The 18,560-nt window shown below is 41.2% G+C and overlaps 1 protein-coding gene across 7 annotated transcripts in view; it reads left to right on the forward strand.

Annotated features, from left to right (window-relative positions):
• Positions 1 to 18,560, forward strand: part of Nhsl1 (NHS like 1) — a 230,844-nt gene that overhangs the window by 113,420 nt on the left and 98,864 nt on the right. Inside the window, exon 1 of one of the 7 annotated variants that reach the window (XM_076926944.1) lies at positions 5,597 to 5,748. The exons of the other annotated variants lie outside the window; for them this stretch is intronic. Within the exon in view, the coding sequence (XP_076783059.1) occupies positions 5,733 to 5,748 (16 nt within the window). The 5' untranslated portion in view covers positions 5,597 to 5,732. Of the gene's footprint in view, positions 1 to 5,596; positions 5,749 to 18,560 lie in introns of those variants that run through there. 7 annotated transcript variants of the gene reach the window in all.

Consider the following 18,560-nt stretch of genomic DNA (forward strand, 5'->3'; position numbering starts at 1 on the left):
GAGAAAAAACCAGCAGGGTAAGTGTTAAGTCCTACAGCCCAAGCTTGGCAGCTGGGGAAAGTGGGAGTTATGGCTTCCTGGCTGGCTGCAACCATGACTTCTGTCTTGACCCATGTGTGCTTGTGTGGTGTAGCTGTTCTCCACAGATGCTCCACCTTTCTAGGGTCTCCCTTGCATCCCTAGCTTCAGTCTCACAGCTTTCACAACAAGGTGAAGCAGGGGCACTTCTCAAGCAAAGTCTTTTAAAGGTCTTTCCTGGCTAGTCTTGAGCCTGCAGTGGGCGGGCTTCTCTGACTCCCAGAGTTCCTCAGCCATCTTTCCTGTCCCCACCACGTCAGATTGCCGGCTTCCCTTTAGAAGCACAGGTCTCTTTAGCACCAGTGTCCTCCTGATCTGTCACTTTAACATGCTCTTTTTCTGGCCTACTTGCAAGCTTTCCAACTCTTTCTAGTCTGCTTTAAGTTCATATTTTCACTGAAATTCTGACTAAAAGTAGCCAGTAGTACTCAATGCCACAACCTGAAGGTTGTCCTATCTTGAGTCTTCCTTCATTGGATTAAGTAGTCTGCCAATTTAAATTCAGCCTGATGTCAATACAAATGTGTCAGGAAATAGAAAAAAGCATGGCCATTTTTTTTTTTTTTTTTTTTTTTTTGTCAGAATGTGACATGTATGGCCTCTAGTTCAATTCTTAGGAGAGTACTTGTTCACGTCTAAAACTCTATGAACGTGATCTTCCATTGTTTGCATTTTATTGGTATTTGGGTCTTCAGGACCCCCACCACACGCACCAGTGTAGCATTCTGGGTATTCTCTATCCTTTATCTCCAAACTTTTCCAAATTGCTTCTACAGATCAGTTCTAAAGGCCTGAACCCCATAGTCAGGTATATTGTCACAATAAGGACCCTACTTGTTGATACTGATTTTCTGTTTTAAGTTTTTTTTTTTTAAAATCACTGTAATGCATATTATATTGGCAAATTGTTATGTGTTGCTTGAGTTCACTGAGAAGCTGTACCTAGAAAAAGGGTTATCCCCCTCCTATGTACATTTCAGATCCAAGCATGTTTGTCTCAAAGTGTCTTCGAAGGCTTCTTGTCTGGAGACCCAGGCGGAAATCTTGTTAGGAGGAAAAGACTTTCAGGACAAAAAGAGTGTTCGAGGTTGCCCTGTCTATGAGGTGGCCAGATTGAGATGGTCATAATGATGGACTAGTTTAAACTGTGCAGGAGAGCTAGGAGTCTACTTAGCATGCATGTGGACCTAGGTTCAATTCCTAGCACTTTGGTGATGGAGAGTTGCAGAAGGACCTAGTTTTAATTCCCAGCAGGAATGAATGGAATGAATGAATGGCTGAATAAATGAATGAACCAACTAGGGAAAAAGTGAAATTAACCAACTCAGAGTTATAATGTTGTGACTCTTTGTCTTCTTTCTTTGCGTCTGGGGGCTGTGGGCAAGGCCTGACTGAGTTCCTCTCTAAGAGAGTTTGAACACTGATGAAGTCAGGCATGCAGTGGTAGGAGTGCTCGAACTATGGCCCTTGTGCTTGTGCAACAAGTGATTTATCCCCTACCTTGTTTCTGAGGAAAGGTTGCCCTTGCCCCTGTTTTGCTGATGTGCATAGTAGCTCTGGATTGATTCTGACTCCAATTTTACTCTAGAGAAGCGAGACTTACAGTTGCAAGCAGACATCTGGCTTTTTAGGTGGTTTCCAGGATTTAACTAGGATTGTTAAACCTCTTTGGCATTTTTGATAAGAGGAAGAGTCAGAATTCTTAGTGAATGCTTTCTGTATTTTCTTCTACAGTTTTATATTTTTCAAGAAATGAAATAGAGTTCTGAGTCAATCTTGACTCATTAATTTTGTTGTTGTTATTTTTGAGACAGGGTTTCACTGTGTAACAGTCCTGGCTATCCTGGAGCTCACTCTGTAGACCAGGCTGGCTTGGAACTCACAGATCTGCCTGCTCCTGCCTCCCAAGTGCTGGAATTTAAAGGTGTATGCCACCACTGCCTGACTTTGACTCAAAAATTGTATATATTATATAAATTCATTCCTCATTACCACTGTTGAAATAAAAATTCTTTTATACAAGTGAACTATCACTGGAGTTTTTGGGAAGAAAACTCTGAGTAAGGTTGGCTGTGTATATGGCTCCTGCTTGCTCTTTCCTATAGAGATAATGTTAACATGATGCTAGATGTTGTAATACCACAAGGGAGTAAAGAGGTTGCCGCCTTGGCTTGTTGGCAGGGAAGATCTTTGTTTTGTCCAAGGGGCTCTGACTTGTACATCCTTCCAGCCTGCTTCTCTGTATAGAAGTCTGTATTGCTCAGCTACTTTTTACCCCCATGGCTGTGATCAGTAGCGACAGACAATATAATTTTAATGCACGGTCTTTAATATTTTTGCAAAGTTTGAATGTTGTGTTTTTTTTTCATGTTTTATTCTTAGGTGTGTTCACAATTGGATAGTCAGAAATAAGGGATTCTTCTTCTTCTTCTTCTTCTTCTTCTTCTTCTTCTTCTTCTTCTTCTTCTTCTTCTTCTTCTTCTTCTTCTCCTTCTCCTTCTCCTTCTCCTTCTCCTTCTCCTCTCCTTCTCCTTCTCCTTCTCCTTCTCCTTCTCCTTCTCCTTCTCCTTCTCCTTCTCCTTCTCCTTCTCCTTCTCTTTCTTCTTCTTTCTTCTTCTTTCTTCTTCTTTCTTCTTCTTCTTCTTCTTCTTCTTTCTTCTTCTTCTTTCTTCTTCTTCTTCTTCTCTTTTCTTCTTCCAGAGACAGGGTTTCTCTGTGTAGCCCTGGAATTCACTCTGTAGATCAGGCTGGCCTCAAACTCACAGATCTGCCCGCCTTTGCCTCCTGGGTGCTAGGATTAAAGATATGTACCACTATGCCTGACTTGGAAACAAAGAATTCTCAAACATGCGAATCTACTGGGCATTGTCAGAAGGCCAGTCATGACTTATAAATGCTGTGAACTTTGTAGGTGGTGATATCTATAGTTTCACTAATTTAATAAAAGATGGTGTTTGTGTTGTTTGGGAATATTGTATTCCAGGAACCCCTTTTTTATCCAAGTAAAAATGGAGCCCCAGAAATAAAGCGGTATGAAAGAGATTTTAAGCCTTTCTGTAATCATACATTGAAGATAGCTTAAAAACTATGTCCCTTTCTCCATGATTTTTGCTTCATTACATGTAGGGCTTCTCTATTATGTTACCTCAAATGCAGTAGCTTGTGATGACAAGAATTAGCAGTGTCACAGATCAGAAGGATCTGTATTGGAGTTGGGGAGCAGGCTACTTTATTTTCAAAGGTTCTGGGGGTATTCTTTACTCGCCTGTTCCAGACTCAGCTGGCTGCAGGTGTTCCCTGCTTGTGGATACACCATGCTACTGTCTATCCAGTCTTCACAAGTTCTTCTCTATGTCCTTTTCTTTCTGACTAGGATCTTCTCATTGGATACAATGGCCAACCACCTAATTCGTATCACTTCACCATGATCCTGGGCTTAGTCATATTTGTAAAGACCTTGTTCAAAATGAGGTCGCTTTGTAAGGGATGATATCACATGGTGAAGAGAGAGGAGAATTTTGGATGGGTACTATTAACTACTTCACAAAATTATATTGCCTATTCCTTTCTCCTCCTGCTTTAAGACAGGGTCTTGTGTATTCTGGGCTGGTTTCAGATTAACTATGTAGCTTAAGATGGCTTTGAAAGTCTTGTCCTTCCGGGCTCCACCATGCCTAGTTCATGTGATGTTGGAGGTAGTCTGGTACTTTGTGTGTCCACGGTAGTGCAATCATTCTCTGAATTGAACCCCAAGTTATCCATGCTTTCTTGTGAGTGACTAACCAGAACAACTTAATTATATGCTAATGGGAAGAACCTATTATTGATCATATTAGTTTGTGCTTCTATTGCTTAGCTTTACTTATAGAACTAATTATTTATTCTACTTATCCTAATTATTTATTCAGTAATCTTCCTCTTTCCTCCCTTCCCTCAGTCTTTGCAAGTGTTAGCCAAGTGCTCCACCACGGAAATATTATTTCCCTACTATTCCACTCACCACTCAACCATGATTTGGTTCCCAGCACATACATGGCACCTAACAGTGGGTCTGTAACTCCAGTTCCTTTGGGTCCTATGCCCTCTTCTGACCTCTGTGGGCATAACACGCGCATAGTACATAGGTGTAATATGTAGGCAAAACACCCACACATAAAAGTAAAAATAAACAAATAGATTTAAAATGTTGAATCTCATTTGCAAGAACATTTCAGGAGTACATTTTCCATTCATCCATCACATGGCCGATCACTGCAGATAGGAAGGACATTGAGTGACCCCAGCTCATCCAGTAAGGGTCACAGGGTGACACGAAAGAGCACAGTGTGGTTTTGAACTTGATACTGCTGGCTACTTACGTAAACAGACTGTCTTGTGATTTACTGAACTAGCTGAGCCATGAAGGCTCCTGTAGTTCTGTTCTAAAAGTTACTGTCCCAGCGTAACAGTCACATTTCCCATTCAGGCTCTTCGTGTCTTAACTTCTTCTGGCCAGAGACCTCATTGTCTATTTCCTTCAGGTCATGGAACGTGGTGAAGTGATACAGAATAGTGAGGGGCAATTCAGCTTGGTTATGCTGAGCCAGGCGCTGGAAGCAAAGAAGTATAGAACATCTCCACTGAGCAGCAAGGGGCTGTAGTTGGCACCCAGTACACAGACAGATTGGGTTTGTGAGTCAGTTTCCTGCATCCTGTGGTGTCCAGAGGAAGACCCGCCAGCAGCAGCTGGACCTGTGAACAATGGTCACTTCCTGCAGTCAGTGTGTGTGGGGAAGGACCCCACGGGCCACTCAGGGTTCAGATGGAGCTCTCAGAGTACCTTGGAGTCAGCATCTATAGACTATTTCTTTTGTTTTCCTTAGAATCATTGATGGAGACTTTGCCAGGGTGAGTTTAGCTGTCCATTGTAAGTGAAGAGATTAAATGACCCAGTTGTGCCACAGTGGTTAGAAACTCGAACTAACACTGACTTCATTTTGTCATCTGAAAAAGTGGTGACGTCACAGAAGTGTGACATAGTTCACATTTCTATACTAATACATTTACCCATAACAGTTGTAGGCTAATACATGGGAGCATTGTACATGGGATTTGCTGTTTGATACAGGAATGTTTCATACATATTCACTGATTTGTGTGTGTTCAGCTATGTGGAGAGTTTAGTATCCTAATGTTTAATGTTAATTACAAGCCAGTATATGATTGTTCCACATTTGAGAAGAGAGCATGTGACCAAAAAGGAACAGGGAAGACGAGGTTATTGGTAATGAGCAGAAAGCAGTTAACCTGACCCCAGTGATTCCTGTGCTGTTGATCACGTGAAGAACCACATCTGCTGTGCTGGAAAACACCGGGAGACATCCACAAACACATGGGCTGGCTCTCTGTATCTCGGGGCTGCACTGGACAGGATGAACCGAGACTGCTGACCCTGGGCTGGTTCCTGGTGTGAAATAACGGACAGATAGGGAGGTGTCAGCAGCCGGGCCAGAAAGCTGGGATTGGGTAGTGGCTTCCTGTAGTAACAGGCGCTGGCTGGCTGCCCCAGCTCTCTGACGGTGGCTGCTGAGGAGGTGGGTGGGAGACAGCTGTGCCTAGCACTGCAGGCCACATCGACTCCCAGAACACCAGCCCCTTCACGGAACTGCTGAAGAATGTTCTGCTTGAAAGGTGAGGGGAGTTTGGGAAAACTGTCATTCAAGCCATAGCCACTGCCATTACAATTTGAGGAAGTTTAGTAAGTCTGAAAGTAAAAAAGTCATTGTTGTTGTTCTTTTTTTTTTTTTTCCAAGCAGGAAAAAAAGACCTCCTGCTGGAAAGATGGAATTCTTTCAGACAGAAAGAGTTCTCCGTTTCAGTGTGTTTTGTATGCATTATTCTGTCATAGACGAAAGTGGTTAAAAGTTGAAGATAAAGAGTTTTTTTTCTTTAATAAGTTCCATAATGTAAGCGTTGTTTAGTGTTGTACTGTGATACTGTGAATCCTAGAGGACGCGTTTTTTCTTTTTCATGGTAGGAATCACTCCTGCACAGAATTACAATAGAGCGGGGTGGGGGTGGGGGGGTGGGGCGAGAATTCCATTGCTTCCAGTCTTACTTAGTGCATGTATTCAGAAATTAAACCAGTTTTACTGTAGAAGGCACGTTCTTGTTCTGGCTACATGTGAGTTATGACTTCCTAAGTATTCTAACAGGATGAATAAGTATTTGTGGTGGGTGATTCCTGGGTAATGGATGATTTTCTTTGTTAGACAATTATTTCATCCCTAGAAGATTATGTTTCTTCTAGCTCTTGTCACAATCTCCAGAACTTTGGTTGTGTGGTAATGTGTTTTTCATGAGAGATTGTCGGAATGAGGGAGCTATGATGAGTTTCCTTGGAACTGAAGCAGGCTATGCTCATATCTTTCTGTGTATGTCATTCTGGTGATGCCTCTGCCTCCTAAGTGCTGGGATTAAAGGCATGTGCCACCACTGCCCAACCTTGATTAATTCTCACAATAGAGAGTTGTAATGAATTTCTCAGTAGGCTTAGTCTGAATGAGTTTGAATATTTCTAAAAATTAATTTTTGATGAAGAGGATTATGAACTCTGGTGAAATTGCTTCCTTTAAACTTACTTTTCTTGAGGGGGAAAGGTGTAGGAATTCAACAATATTGTTGAATAAAAGAACATACTATCTTGGTGTGATTGCCACAGTGCAGCTGACATCTTTATGATAGCTCAGAGTTAAGGCTTGTAATTGAACACAGGTGTGAAATTGCCATTGAGTGTGACTTCTAGAACCTCAATGTATTTTTCCTCCTCCCATAACAGCAAATTTACTTTATCAGAGAATTGATCAATATACCATGGACTCAATTTCAGAGTCAACTTGACTATGGCATACTGTGACAACTAAGTACTTTGATGTTGAAGTGTGTGTGTGTGTGTGTGTGTGTGTGTGTGTACATGTAATTTGCCTGAGCAGAGTGAGTAAAGCCCCCTTGGATCTCTAAGCAGCAAACTACTGATAATGTACACTTTTCCAGTGATTTGCAGCCCGCTGGTGTGCAGTCATGCATTGTAGATAGCCACTTGTGTTCCTATTGAGGTAAACCCATGACAAAGTAGGATTAAACACAGGAATATTAAGGATCACTTGTTGATGGCTGGTGTTCTCCCTTTGGAAAGGGCGGTGCTTTCAATAATTGGTTTATTTCTATTGCTAGCTCTTGTCCTGGAGGTATTGAGTATGTGATTGTGATTAACATTGACCTTAAAAGAAACATGATTGCTTTTTTTGTTTTGTTTAAATCATGTTCCTGGTTTTTTGGTAATTGCTAAAAGAAAACATTCTAATCAGATAGCCTCCCTCCCACGGTGATGCAATTTTCCTTTTCGTGAAGCTGTTTTTTTTTTTTTTCCCTTGAAGTCATATTTTCTTGGCTTTCTGTCAATTTTCTGCAAGTAAATGTCTGTATAGAAAAGGTTGCCTTTGCCATTACTATTACTAGAATAGCATACAGTTGTTCTATATCCATGAAACTGGTAGATTCTTTAATAAAGTGAGTCATTGTTTGCTATCACCACTGAAGTATCTCAGTATATCCACCCCACCCAAATTAATTTGTCTGAGCAACATCTGAGCTCCTAGTCTCTGGGGGAGTTCTGCCAAAGCCCCCGTGGTTAACAAATGCACTGTGTAACTAACGTTCCCACATTGTCTGGCCAACGATCCATCAAGGTCCAAGAGGGAAATCTCTAGCTGACTGAACAATATAACTAATAACAAGCTACCGTGTGTTTATCACATAAGTATATTGTCACAGATGACTGTCTTCAAAAACCAGAATTAAATATTTATCACCAAAATCACAAGGGATACCAGTTATCCCTAAGATGGTTAAAAACAGAAATTTATTAACTACAGTACACTAACTTTCATCTTTATAAATATTATTTTTTTAAGTGTGTTTCCTATGTGGGGCATATATTTTAAAAACATTCTAATCCATCACAGACTGATGTCTCATAAACATTCAATCATGCATTCGGTGATGTCACTACAATATCACACACTTGCTCTTTGGACTTCAGCAAAGTCTTGTCCTTGTAGTGCTGGCAGCAGAAAACCCTGCATTAATTTATTAGAGCAGTGTTACAAGCCGGATGTATGAAATCAAGGTATATTGCCTTGGCATGTAAGCACTTCCACCCATTTGAAATGTTCTCTGTGGGAGAGAAGAGAAGGGGGATCATAGTACTCAAGAAGCTAAGGGAACTTTCAGGGCTTAGGAAGCTCAGAAAACAGATTTGGGCAGGTGAGGTGGCTCAGTTGGTGAAGTGCTTACCTTGCAAATGTGAGGTGTCCTGGGTTTGGATTCCTGGAACCTTTTTAAATCTGAAGGCTGTACTGCAAGTCCTCCAAGGGCATGATGAGGGTGGGTGGCTTGAAACAGGAGAATCCCTGGAAGTTTACAGGCAAGCTAGTCTGTCTCATGTAGCAACAATAATAAGAGCATTCTGTCTCAAGAAAGGTGAAAAGCACAGACTGGCAGCTGAGGTTGTCCTTTGATCTCCACATACACTTTGCATGTCCTCACATTCACACATTCACACATTCAAACATGCTCTTTCATCATATACACATAAATTACAAGGTTCAGAAGGCCTCTCCTGAAGGGTGTGTGTGTGTGTGTGTGTGTGTGTGTGTGCCTGTGCATTAAGCAAGCCTGTGGTGTGTGTGTGTGTGTGTGTGTGTGTGTGTGTGTGTGTGTGTGTAGCTATTAATGGGGAAGAGGAGACTCCCTGGTGGAGTTGCCTGCAAGGCAAACTGAGCAGAAAGCTTTTGTGAACTGTCGCCCATGCTGAAATGGACTTTTCGGTGATGCAGCTAGTTTAGAGTCACTATGCTCCTGTAAGCAGTCTCAGTAACGTCACCAGTCCACCAAGTTAGACTTGGGTAGAATTACTTCTTTGCTTAGTCATCAGTGCCCTTTCTGGACTGAATGTGAGCATCTAGCCAATAAAACACGTAACATGGTTCTAGGAGAGAATCTTTTCCTGACTGGTGGACCTGAATATTCCATTTATTGTAACAGCATCCCACCAGATTCTGCCTGTTTTCAAGAGTTCTTCTCTGTGCAGTACTTGGTTGTTTTTGTGTTGGGTGGATGTCAGTTAATTAGGACCTACTCTAATCTCACGTCTAGCCTCATTTTTGCCGAATATACCTGCAAGAACCTGTTTCCAGATAAAGTCCTGCTTTGAAGTTCTGGTAGATGTAGATTCTGGGAGGGCCCCATAGAAGCATAAACTCTGTAACCTGAGGCTGCTTTATAAGAGATGCAAGTTGTTTGCTGTGATTGCCCAACACAGCTGCTTGAGGATGCTTTTGAAACCCGACAATGCATGTTTAAGGCCAGTTTGTACATAGATGGATTGGAGATCTACTCAAGTTCGGCCATGCAAAACAAAAAAAGTTGGCTCTTTAGTTCCATTGCACGATTCTGTTTCCTTCATGAACCTTTTCCTGTAGAGAAGGGGCAAAACAAAACAACAAAACTGAACTTACGTTCACTGCAGTCAGCTCAGTGCAAGCCAAACTTTAAGCAGTTGCATTAGATAGCCCAGGCTGTTGGATGATTCACCTTTCACAGTTCTCTTGATTATGTTATTCTGGAGTTACAAAAGTAAGACAATATGTTAAAAATGATGTTGATTTGGGAAGGATAAATGCAGACATTGCTACGGCCTAAAATCAATTTAGTATTTAAGGTGTACTGTGGGCCTTAAGTAGTTGAATCTTATATTTGCTTTTCCCTATTTAAAACAGGGATTTGAAGGCAGGGGTTGATGTGGGGCTCCGTTCTTTTTCTTCTCAGCATTATTGTCTTCCAAGATCTAGAAAGCTAGTTTGATGGAGTGGGAAAGTTGTGAGCTCTGTAGTTCTGCAGTTGGGTGTGTCCCAGCTGCCTGCATGCTCCACATGATAGAGTCTTGCCTGTCCTCTTTTCTGCTTCACAAGTTACGGATTTAGGAAAGCCTCTGGTTGTCTAATAATAGCAAAGAGTTATGTTAGAGAGCAAGAGAATGGTCGTGAACCATTTCAGGCATGTGCTGCTGCTCCTTCAAGGGTAGCAGCTCTTGCTGAAAACGGCTCCTATTCCATCTTATACGCAATCTCTGGGATGAAGTACAGAACCCTTTCCAGTTGTCTTGTGTATGTTGTGTATGCAGAAGAATTCCTTAGATTTTTTTCTTGGCAGCATTTAGAAATCAATGTCAGGAATCAGAAACAGATTTGTTTTTTTTCTATGCTGGAACAAGTGCATTTTTCAAGTGTGCTAACAAGCAGCCATTTGCTTTGGAAGGTCCCTCGCCAACCCCCACTCCTTTGTTTGAGACTGTCTCACTGTGATGGCCTGAAATTCACATTCTTTCTGCCCTGCCTCCTCCCTAGGGTTGGGATTTTAGGTGAGTACCATACCCAGCCCTTTCTTCAATCCCATAATGAGCCATCAAGCAGGCATTAAGCAAAGTGCCTGTTGTTTTTCTTCATTGATTCTTAGAATCATTTGAAGGCAGGAAAAGCAAATCAACACTGGGTATATCACTTCTGTGGAATTCTGGGCATTTTACTGTCACAGATTCAAAGTTTGGCTGTTGTGTGAATTAGGAGTGTCTTTGGATGCTTTAGACCATCTCTCTTAAAGTGTCTCTCATTCCTTCACTCATTTAAAAACTGCCTATGATTGGCAGCCAATAATCTGTGGCTACCAAGGGGAATTCTTTACACCTGCAATTTAAATTAGTACTTTTAATAAATGCTCTTGTATAATCTCACATTTCTAAAACTGGAGAGAAGCTGGTAACTCACGAAGAGCTGTATCTGTTGTTACTGTGTTGGTTACAGGGCAAGCTTAGTCCTTTCTAAGCAGAATGTGCTATGGGATCATCTAAGAGGTGCTACCCACGGGGTTGAGAGAGTAGTTGCTGGTTTTGCTGCACAGAGTGAGCATCTGTAGCTCCTGCTCTGTGCAAAGATAAAGCTGTGGATCTTTTGGGGGAAGCAAAGCAAGTGGCTTTAGTTACTGAAAGCCTTGGCGAAGATGAGCCCTGCCTTCTTCACTGTGTAGAGTAGGAGGACCCTGAGTTAACTCTTAGTTCCTCTTTCTTTGCCATGGAATTATAGATGTGTGCTGGCTCACCCAGCCAATGTTTGCCACACCAGGTATAGAACTTAGGACCCTGGGAATGCTGAGCAGACATCTGATCAAGAAAGCTATATTCGCATCTCTATGTTAACCTGTGCTTGTTTTGTTTCTTTGCTGATTTTCATGTCTCTGTGATGTTTTTTGAATTCCTTTCTTAGCTGTTTTTCTCTCTTACTGTCTATTATTTTTCTTGTTGCTTTGACAAAATACTGGAGAAGAGCCACTTTTTGGCTTGTAGTTTAAAAAGGGATATGGAAAAGGTGCAGAGGAAGGTGGTTAGTTGGATAGTTTCTACTGTCAGGAAGTACAGAGTAGACCAGAAAGTGGGACCTTGCTATAAAACCTTAAGATCTGCCTCCAAATGACCTGCGTGCTTCAGTGAGGTCCCTCCTCCTAACAGTTGCACAGCCTTCCAAAGCAGTTCCATCAGCTGGGGACTTACGTGCTCAAACATAAGAAGAGCTACAGACATTACATATCCACATGACCACACAGACAGAGGTGCTCCGTTATACCTATGTCCTGCTGGATCTGCCCTACTACAAAAACATGATTAGTAGTCTAAGCACGCCTCAGGAGAGGTGCTAGGAGAGAGGCTAAGGTGATTCGAGCAATGTGATCAAACATCATATACTATGGCTGTGGGCTGGGCAGAAAGGTATTCAGGGATATGTCGTGTAGCATTCTAAACAGCGTTACTTAAACAGAATTAATGCAGACAACAGTCTAAAAGTCTTTATTGCTTTGGCATAGTTAAACAGTTTGGCAAGATGTGGTCTTGAGGGTGTAAGGAATAGGTGTACACTGAAAGGTGTAAATTTTATAAGATTATATATAGTGATTAAAATTAAGATCTATGTGTTGTAAGTTGGCTGCACCCAACAAGAAACTGTCTGGTGTGATGTCACCTTCTGCCAGTGGCTACCTATCATTATCAGTTTTTATTAGCCTAGGTTGAGTTTAGACTTTTTCCTTGATGTCTCTTACTACTAAAATATGGTTAATCTCAAGATAAATCAAAACAAAAGGATGAGCTAGTTCAGCATTGGGTTGAATAGGAGGGTAGGTGGGTGCTGGGGAGAAAGAAATGGGAGTGTTCGTGGCCGTGTTTTCTTTTGAGTACTTTCTATGGAAAAGACCTGAACCTACCAGTGAGCTGTTAGGAACGGTTAATTGTAATGTCATGGACCTGTATTTATATTTATGCAGGCATTCGTTTTCCTAAAGACTCCATACTTGTTCCAGTGGAAAACTGCAAGGCAGAGCTGTGGGAAACAATAGGGTCTCTTACTATTTCATTTCTCTGAGCTTTGTTTGTTGCCACACAGACTTTTAAACCAAAGCTGTAACAACCAAATCTTGGTGTGGCGGCTCAAGCCTGTAATCTTGGCCCTGGGGAGCTTGAGCCAGGAAGATTGTGTAGATTCTGTGAGGGCTCTGAGTTGCACAGTGAGTTCCAGGCCAGCCTGAAGGAGCCAGGCCCAAACAGTAAAGTTGTGACAGGTGATTATTTGGAGGACAGGAGGAAGCAGGAGGAGTTGGGGCCTGAGGGGTCGTCTTGAGAGAAGGTGTAGGGTGGAGAACAGCATCCCGGGAGCCAGACTGGCACCGCTTAGGAAGAGAGGTGGTGACTAGAGAGCCTGGATTACATTAGAAGCAGAGAATAGTGACTTTTCTGTATCCTGACACTTTTAGAAAATTAGAAAAGGGACCCAGCAGGTGCTGATAACAGCTGAAGGTGCGACAGAAGAAAATGGAGCATGTGGAAACACACACCTAGTACCCAGGGACAGTGACACTTCATTTCCCCTTACAAAGCCATATCCTACCAGGTTACATTTTATTTTCTCTGAGCAGACTTTTGTCTAATTTTAACTGGACAAAAGACATTCTGGTTCATCCTTTCTAGATACATAGCAGAATATCTAATGTTTCATGCAAAAAAAAAAGCCCAATATTATCCTAGGAGAGCTCATTTATATATCTAGATTTATTATCCAGAACATGTTGTCATTCTTGAAACACATTCATCAAGTTTAACACAAACATTTTGATAAAATGTTGGATATGAAATGCTAATTTACTGATATTGATGAACCGTTACCAGGTGCTAAGCACCATCTCTCCCTTCTTTAGGAACGACTTCTGACTCATTGCTGATTCGCTGGCTCCAGCCCCTGGCCCTAAGACTTCTGACTGTTTTCTTGTCCACCGTAGAGGTGTTTTTCCTTCCCCAAGATTGACTTTGGAGCAAAGTAAAGAAAGAGTCTTTTAAAAAGAGTTTCTTGCTAATCATAACCCAGCTATCTTAAAATGATTAACATCCATTAGCAAAGAATCATCAGGAAATCTCAAGCCTATCAGATGAGGGAAAAGCTCCTAAGCCACAATCTATCAATATAACACTGAAGATGCAATAATAGTTTATATAGACACTGGGCATTTTTGTATAAAGTATACAATAGTTTTATTTAAGCTTGGTTTAGATATTCTAAAGAGTTGTTGATTAGACCCACTTGGACTTGTGAAAATGAAGACTGTTTTGTGACATCTTGTGCAAATCTGGTGTTTCCATTGCAGCATATTTAGACTGGCCTTTACAAAGTTTTCTGGACTCTGAATTGTATAAATACATCCAGATGAAGAAAAAGTCTCACAAGTTGACTGTCCTGAGTGTTAAAGTAGAACAATACTGTGAAATTCATGTAAGCTGGAAGAGTCTCCTGCTGGTTCTCTTACTGCTCCAAAGGAAGTGCTTGCTGCCACAGCAACTGAAACAAAACCTTTCATTTTTGGAAATGTTTCCTGGCAGAACAAATACTTGATAAAAATTTAAAGCGAGGTTTGGAACACTCAGATGGTGCCTTGTATAAAAAGTGTTTTATTTTATTTTTTACAAAATCTCTCCACAGCCAGAAGAGAGGAATGTGCGGGTGGATAGTTTAATTCTCACCTATAGAGTCTGAGTGCTGTGCTGAGGGATTGCTAATGAGCTCTTTTTGACCTAGGGGTTATTTTCTGAATTGCTTCTGTTGATAGCTGTCAGCCTGCCTTGCGTTTGAGAAAAATGGCCAGTGAGCTTTCATGTTAGCAAATCACAATATATGTTTAAAACAGTAGGTTGAACATTCTCAACAGAAAACCACAAGTCTGACATGCTTATAGATCCAAAACAGTGCTGTAAGTGGAAAATTCCACACGTCATCATTGGCTTGGCTATAGTCAAAAACACTGGTGGCACCCAAAATTCTATACTATTATTTTTAGGGTACGTATATACAGGTATACATGAACAGCTGAGTTTTTTGCTTAGATTTGGGACACATCCCAGGATGTCTCATTTCTTACTATACCACCAGCCCTGGCCTTCAAAAGTTAAAAATCAAATCAAATCAAATCAAATCAAATCAAATCAAATCAAATCAAATCTGAGCTGCTTTTGATCCTAAACATCTTGGGACCAAAACTGTCACATACATGAAGAGATGACATTATGTGTTTGTGTGTCTCTCTCTCTCTCTAAAATCACAGCATCTATACATTCTGTAAGGGTTGGATACCAATGACCAACTTTTGATAACTTCCAGCAAGTCATATAAAATATCAGTTTGATATTTGTCATTAGTTTTAGGGTTGAGCTGGCAAGGCCAGTCCCTCTTGTGTTAGCAGTCCCATGCCTGTGATGCTAAACACATTGTCTTTTCTGCCTCCTGAGATAGAGGTGTTGCTGGGGCAAATAGTATTGGTCTTTTTCTCCTTTTCTGTCTTAGGATAACAATCTTCCTGAGGATAGGGTGTCATAGTTGTTTCCTAGAGCTCACTTTTCTCCATGAAACTGTAGAATGGATCCAGTGTTGGAATGTGTTATTTGAAAAAAGATAGGCTTTCTATTAGATGGGAGGAGGCTGGCCCCTGAAATAAATGGGGTTACTTTGGTATGTAATGTGCCCAAGAATTCTCCGGCCTACTCATTTGATGGGATTCTTTTCTTTAATGTTTCCCCTTTCAGTTTTGGAAAGTGACTTTTAGGTTCTGTGCCTCATAATAAACAGCCAGCTGCCTTGACCTCAAGTCAAAAACCTTGAGTGGGCGAGACTGTATAGACGCTCTGCAGAGAAATAAGGGGCGAGCTGTCCTTGCCGGAGGGGCGTGTTCATGGTGTGTCAAGTTAAGAATTTTCTAGTCTAGATGGAGAGTCCTGTGGTTAGATAATCCAGTATTTCATGTGACTCCAAAGTTTGTGTCTGCAGTCTACACTCCTGTGAAGCTTCCAGTGTAGATACCCAGCCAACTCCTCCATGTAGCTACCTCTTTTCACTCATGGTAAAGGCTTTTGTCAGCCAGTTCTCTTTGACAGTGCCAGTCACAGACCAAAGCTAAGCCATAGGTGGACTGCAGTGCTTTCTACTTCAGAACTTGTCTGCATCTGATTCTAAAGTATGTAGGAAAAGAAAAAGGGCTTTCTGCCAGAACTGCAGTCCCAAGTGAGCCATGTTCTTATCCTGTGCTCGTGGAAGGTATGTCTTTAAAGTGACTTCATATTTTCCCAAAATGTGAGAGGACAAAAAAAAAAAAAAATTACTCCATTCCATCTCGTTTTATCGTAATGTAGCAGTCTAAATGCTAAATGCAGCTACAGAGATTTCCCTTTGGGCTTTATTAACTTAAGTTTAAATAGAATTCCTGTTGGAATCTTGAAAATTTAATTCTAGTGGCTTTATTGATGGTGATCCAGTTAGGACAAATAGTTAGGGGTGTGTGTGTGTGTGTGTGTGTGTGTGTGTGTGTGTGTGTGTATCTAAATTGGAAAGCAAGCTTTTAAATGCGTAACAGCTCAGATAGGTTTAGGCATGGCCATTAGGTTGAGGTTGGTTTGTGGTCAGATGACAAAAGTCCTCTCGTGTTCAGGACAGGACATTATGACTTTTTCTTCACTAGCAGCATTTAGATGGAGGGCAGGCTCCACCCTGACTCACAGAATAGGATTCATGTGTTCTTTGGGACGGAGACTACTTTATGTTGTATAGAGGTGCTGAGGAGCTTCAGTTTCTCTAGCAGGGTTTGAGTAGGTCCCTCCAGGGCTTAGCTCATTAAATGAACCAAGAAAGGTCTCTGTGGATACTTGCCCATTAAAGGAATGGCATATTTAAAAGGATATTAACCATTGCTTTCTGTGAACATAACTTTTTTGAAGATAGTGTAAAATATAAAAAAGCAGGCTAACTATTCTCAAAGGGACTAAAAGTATGCAAAACACTAAGTAAAACAAGCACTGTCATTTTTCTGAATCTTTTGTTGTTATTGTTGTTTTGTGAGTTTTATTTCTACAACAACCCAGTAGAAAAACCTAGTGAAGCCTGGAATAGTGGCATACAAATGTAATCCCAGGGCTTAGGAGGTAGAGGTAGAGGAGAAAGAGTTTTGTCATCCTTGGCTATGTAGGGAGGTTAAGGCCAGCTTTGGCTGCAGGAGAACCTGGAGGGAGGGAAGAAGTGAGGGGTAGAGGGGGAGACAGAGAAGCAAATTAATCACTAATTACTGGAATCATAGTTATAGGAAGAAGAGCTGATAAGAGAGTCAAAGGAAGAAAGATTAATATGTTTACAGGAATTCTGGTGTTTGAGCAAAGGAACCTAGGCTTTGTGGTGATGAAGGAGGTGTGACCCAGGTCTGCACTTGGTCTTTGAAGTACCTATTTAATGAATAAGCAATTGATCAGAGTGAGGGAAATAGTTTGTAGAAATATGGGGTTATTTTCTCATGAAATAATCACTTAAATATGAAATATTTTCATAGCTGCTTATTATGCAGGACGGATAGCAAAGAGGTGTTCTTTTTATATCTAGTGCCTGGGTGCTTAGTTGTAGCAGATGCCTTATTCTTCTTCTTTCCCCCTCTCCTGTGGATATTAAAAATTATAGGAACATTAGGCTTCTGATGTACGTTATGTTTATAGCTTTTGTCTTAAAACTATATCTATATTTTAATCCCCAGTTGAGATCTTACTTAGTCATGAGAGGCTTTCCATTTGTCATCATGATATACTTCTATATCCTAGCATTCAGAGGTAGAGGAAGATTATGAGTTCAAGGCCACCTGGGTACATAGGAAAGCCTTCTCTCTCTCTCTCTCTCTCTCTCTCTCTCTCTCTCTCTCTCTCTCTCTCTCCCTCTCTCTCTGTGTGTGTGTGTGCACCCCTCCTCAAACATTAAAGATGAGCCTAAGAGCTTCCCTGATATTATACACCATTAAGAATTTTTCATGTGATGCAGAAGACCTTTAACCTAAGAATCAGAGAATGCTTCAGATCGTGGGTCTAGCTTACTGATGTTGAAGAACCACTCATAGCTGAATCTCTCTTCTACTAAATATAGATTACTGTCCTGCCTACCCGATGGAATGATTTTTATGGGATATAAAAAGAGATAAGATGCCTAGAAACTGACTGGAGACTAGGAATCTTGTCTCCTCTTCTATTCCCTGCTAATGCTACCTCATTTATATACAGAATCCATGTCTCCCTTCATTCTGCAAGTTACCACTGCTTAGGTTGTGATTATCAGCCCATGTCTTTGTTGCTGAACAGAGATTACTTATTCACAGTCTAGATTTATTACCTAGATCCTGCAGAGTCCCTTCTAATGGGAATACCAGAACACATTGTATTTCTTTTCTGGTTGAAAGTCTTCAGTTCTTAACTACTACTACCCCACATCCTTCAGGATAAAGTAGGAGTTTATCCATGACATGGAGAGGTTTTCCTGGGCAGGTGCTAGCTCATTTTCCCTCCAGTCCCCCAAATCTACTAACCTCTTTCCTTGTCCCTGTTCTCCTTTTTACCTTTCTTTTGTGTCTCGTGACCCTGTGTCTAGAATGACCTTGGCATTTTGATGGGGCTTAGAGGACTCACTTCAAATGGTTTCTCCTCATGGAGGCTCTCTATAACATTAATTATCCCTTTCTCTTCTGCTGTCTCCTTGTGACAGTCCTTAAGAACCTAGAATGGCAGGATCTCTGAATTTCTCACTAGGCTCAGTGCCAATATTCATGTGAATATTGGCTGAATCAATTCATTATTAATTGAAAAAATCATTAAAAGTATAAAGGAGAATGTTGGCATGTCACCTGGCTTAGTATTAGAAGCAAAATAGAAAGCATTAGCCAACGTCCTCACAGACGTTCCTGCTATCACACCAGCAAAGCCATCACTATTTACTCTCTCTGTTCTTTGTAAATAATTTTTTGTGAAGTAAAGATTAACAAAGACTCTCAAGTCAGATCAT

This window comes from Arvicanthis niloticus, chromosome 28 (genome assembly GCF_011762505.2).
Source record: "Arvicanthis niloticus isolate mArvNil1 chromosome 28, mArvNil1.pat.X, whole genome shotgun sequence".
Taxonomy (NCBI): Eukaryota; Metazoa; Chordata; class Mammalia; order Rodentia; family Muridae; genus Arvicanthis; species Arvicanthis niloticus.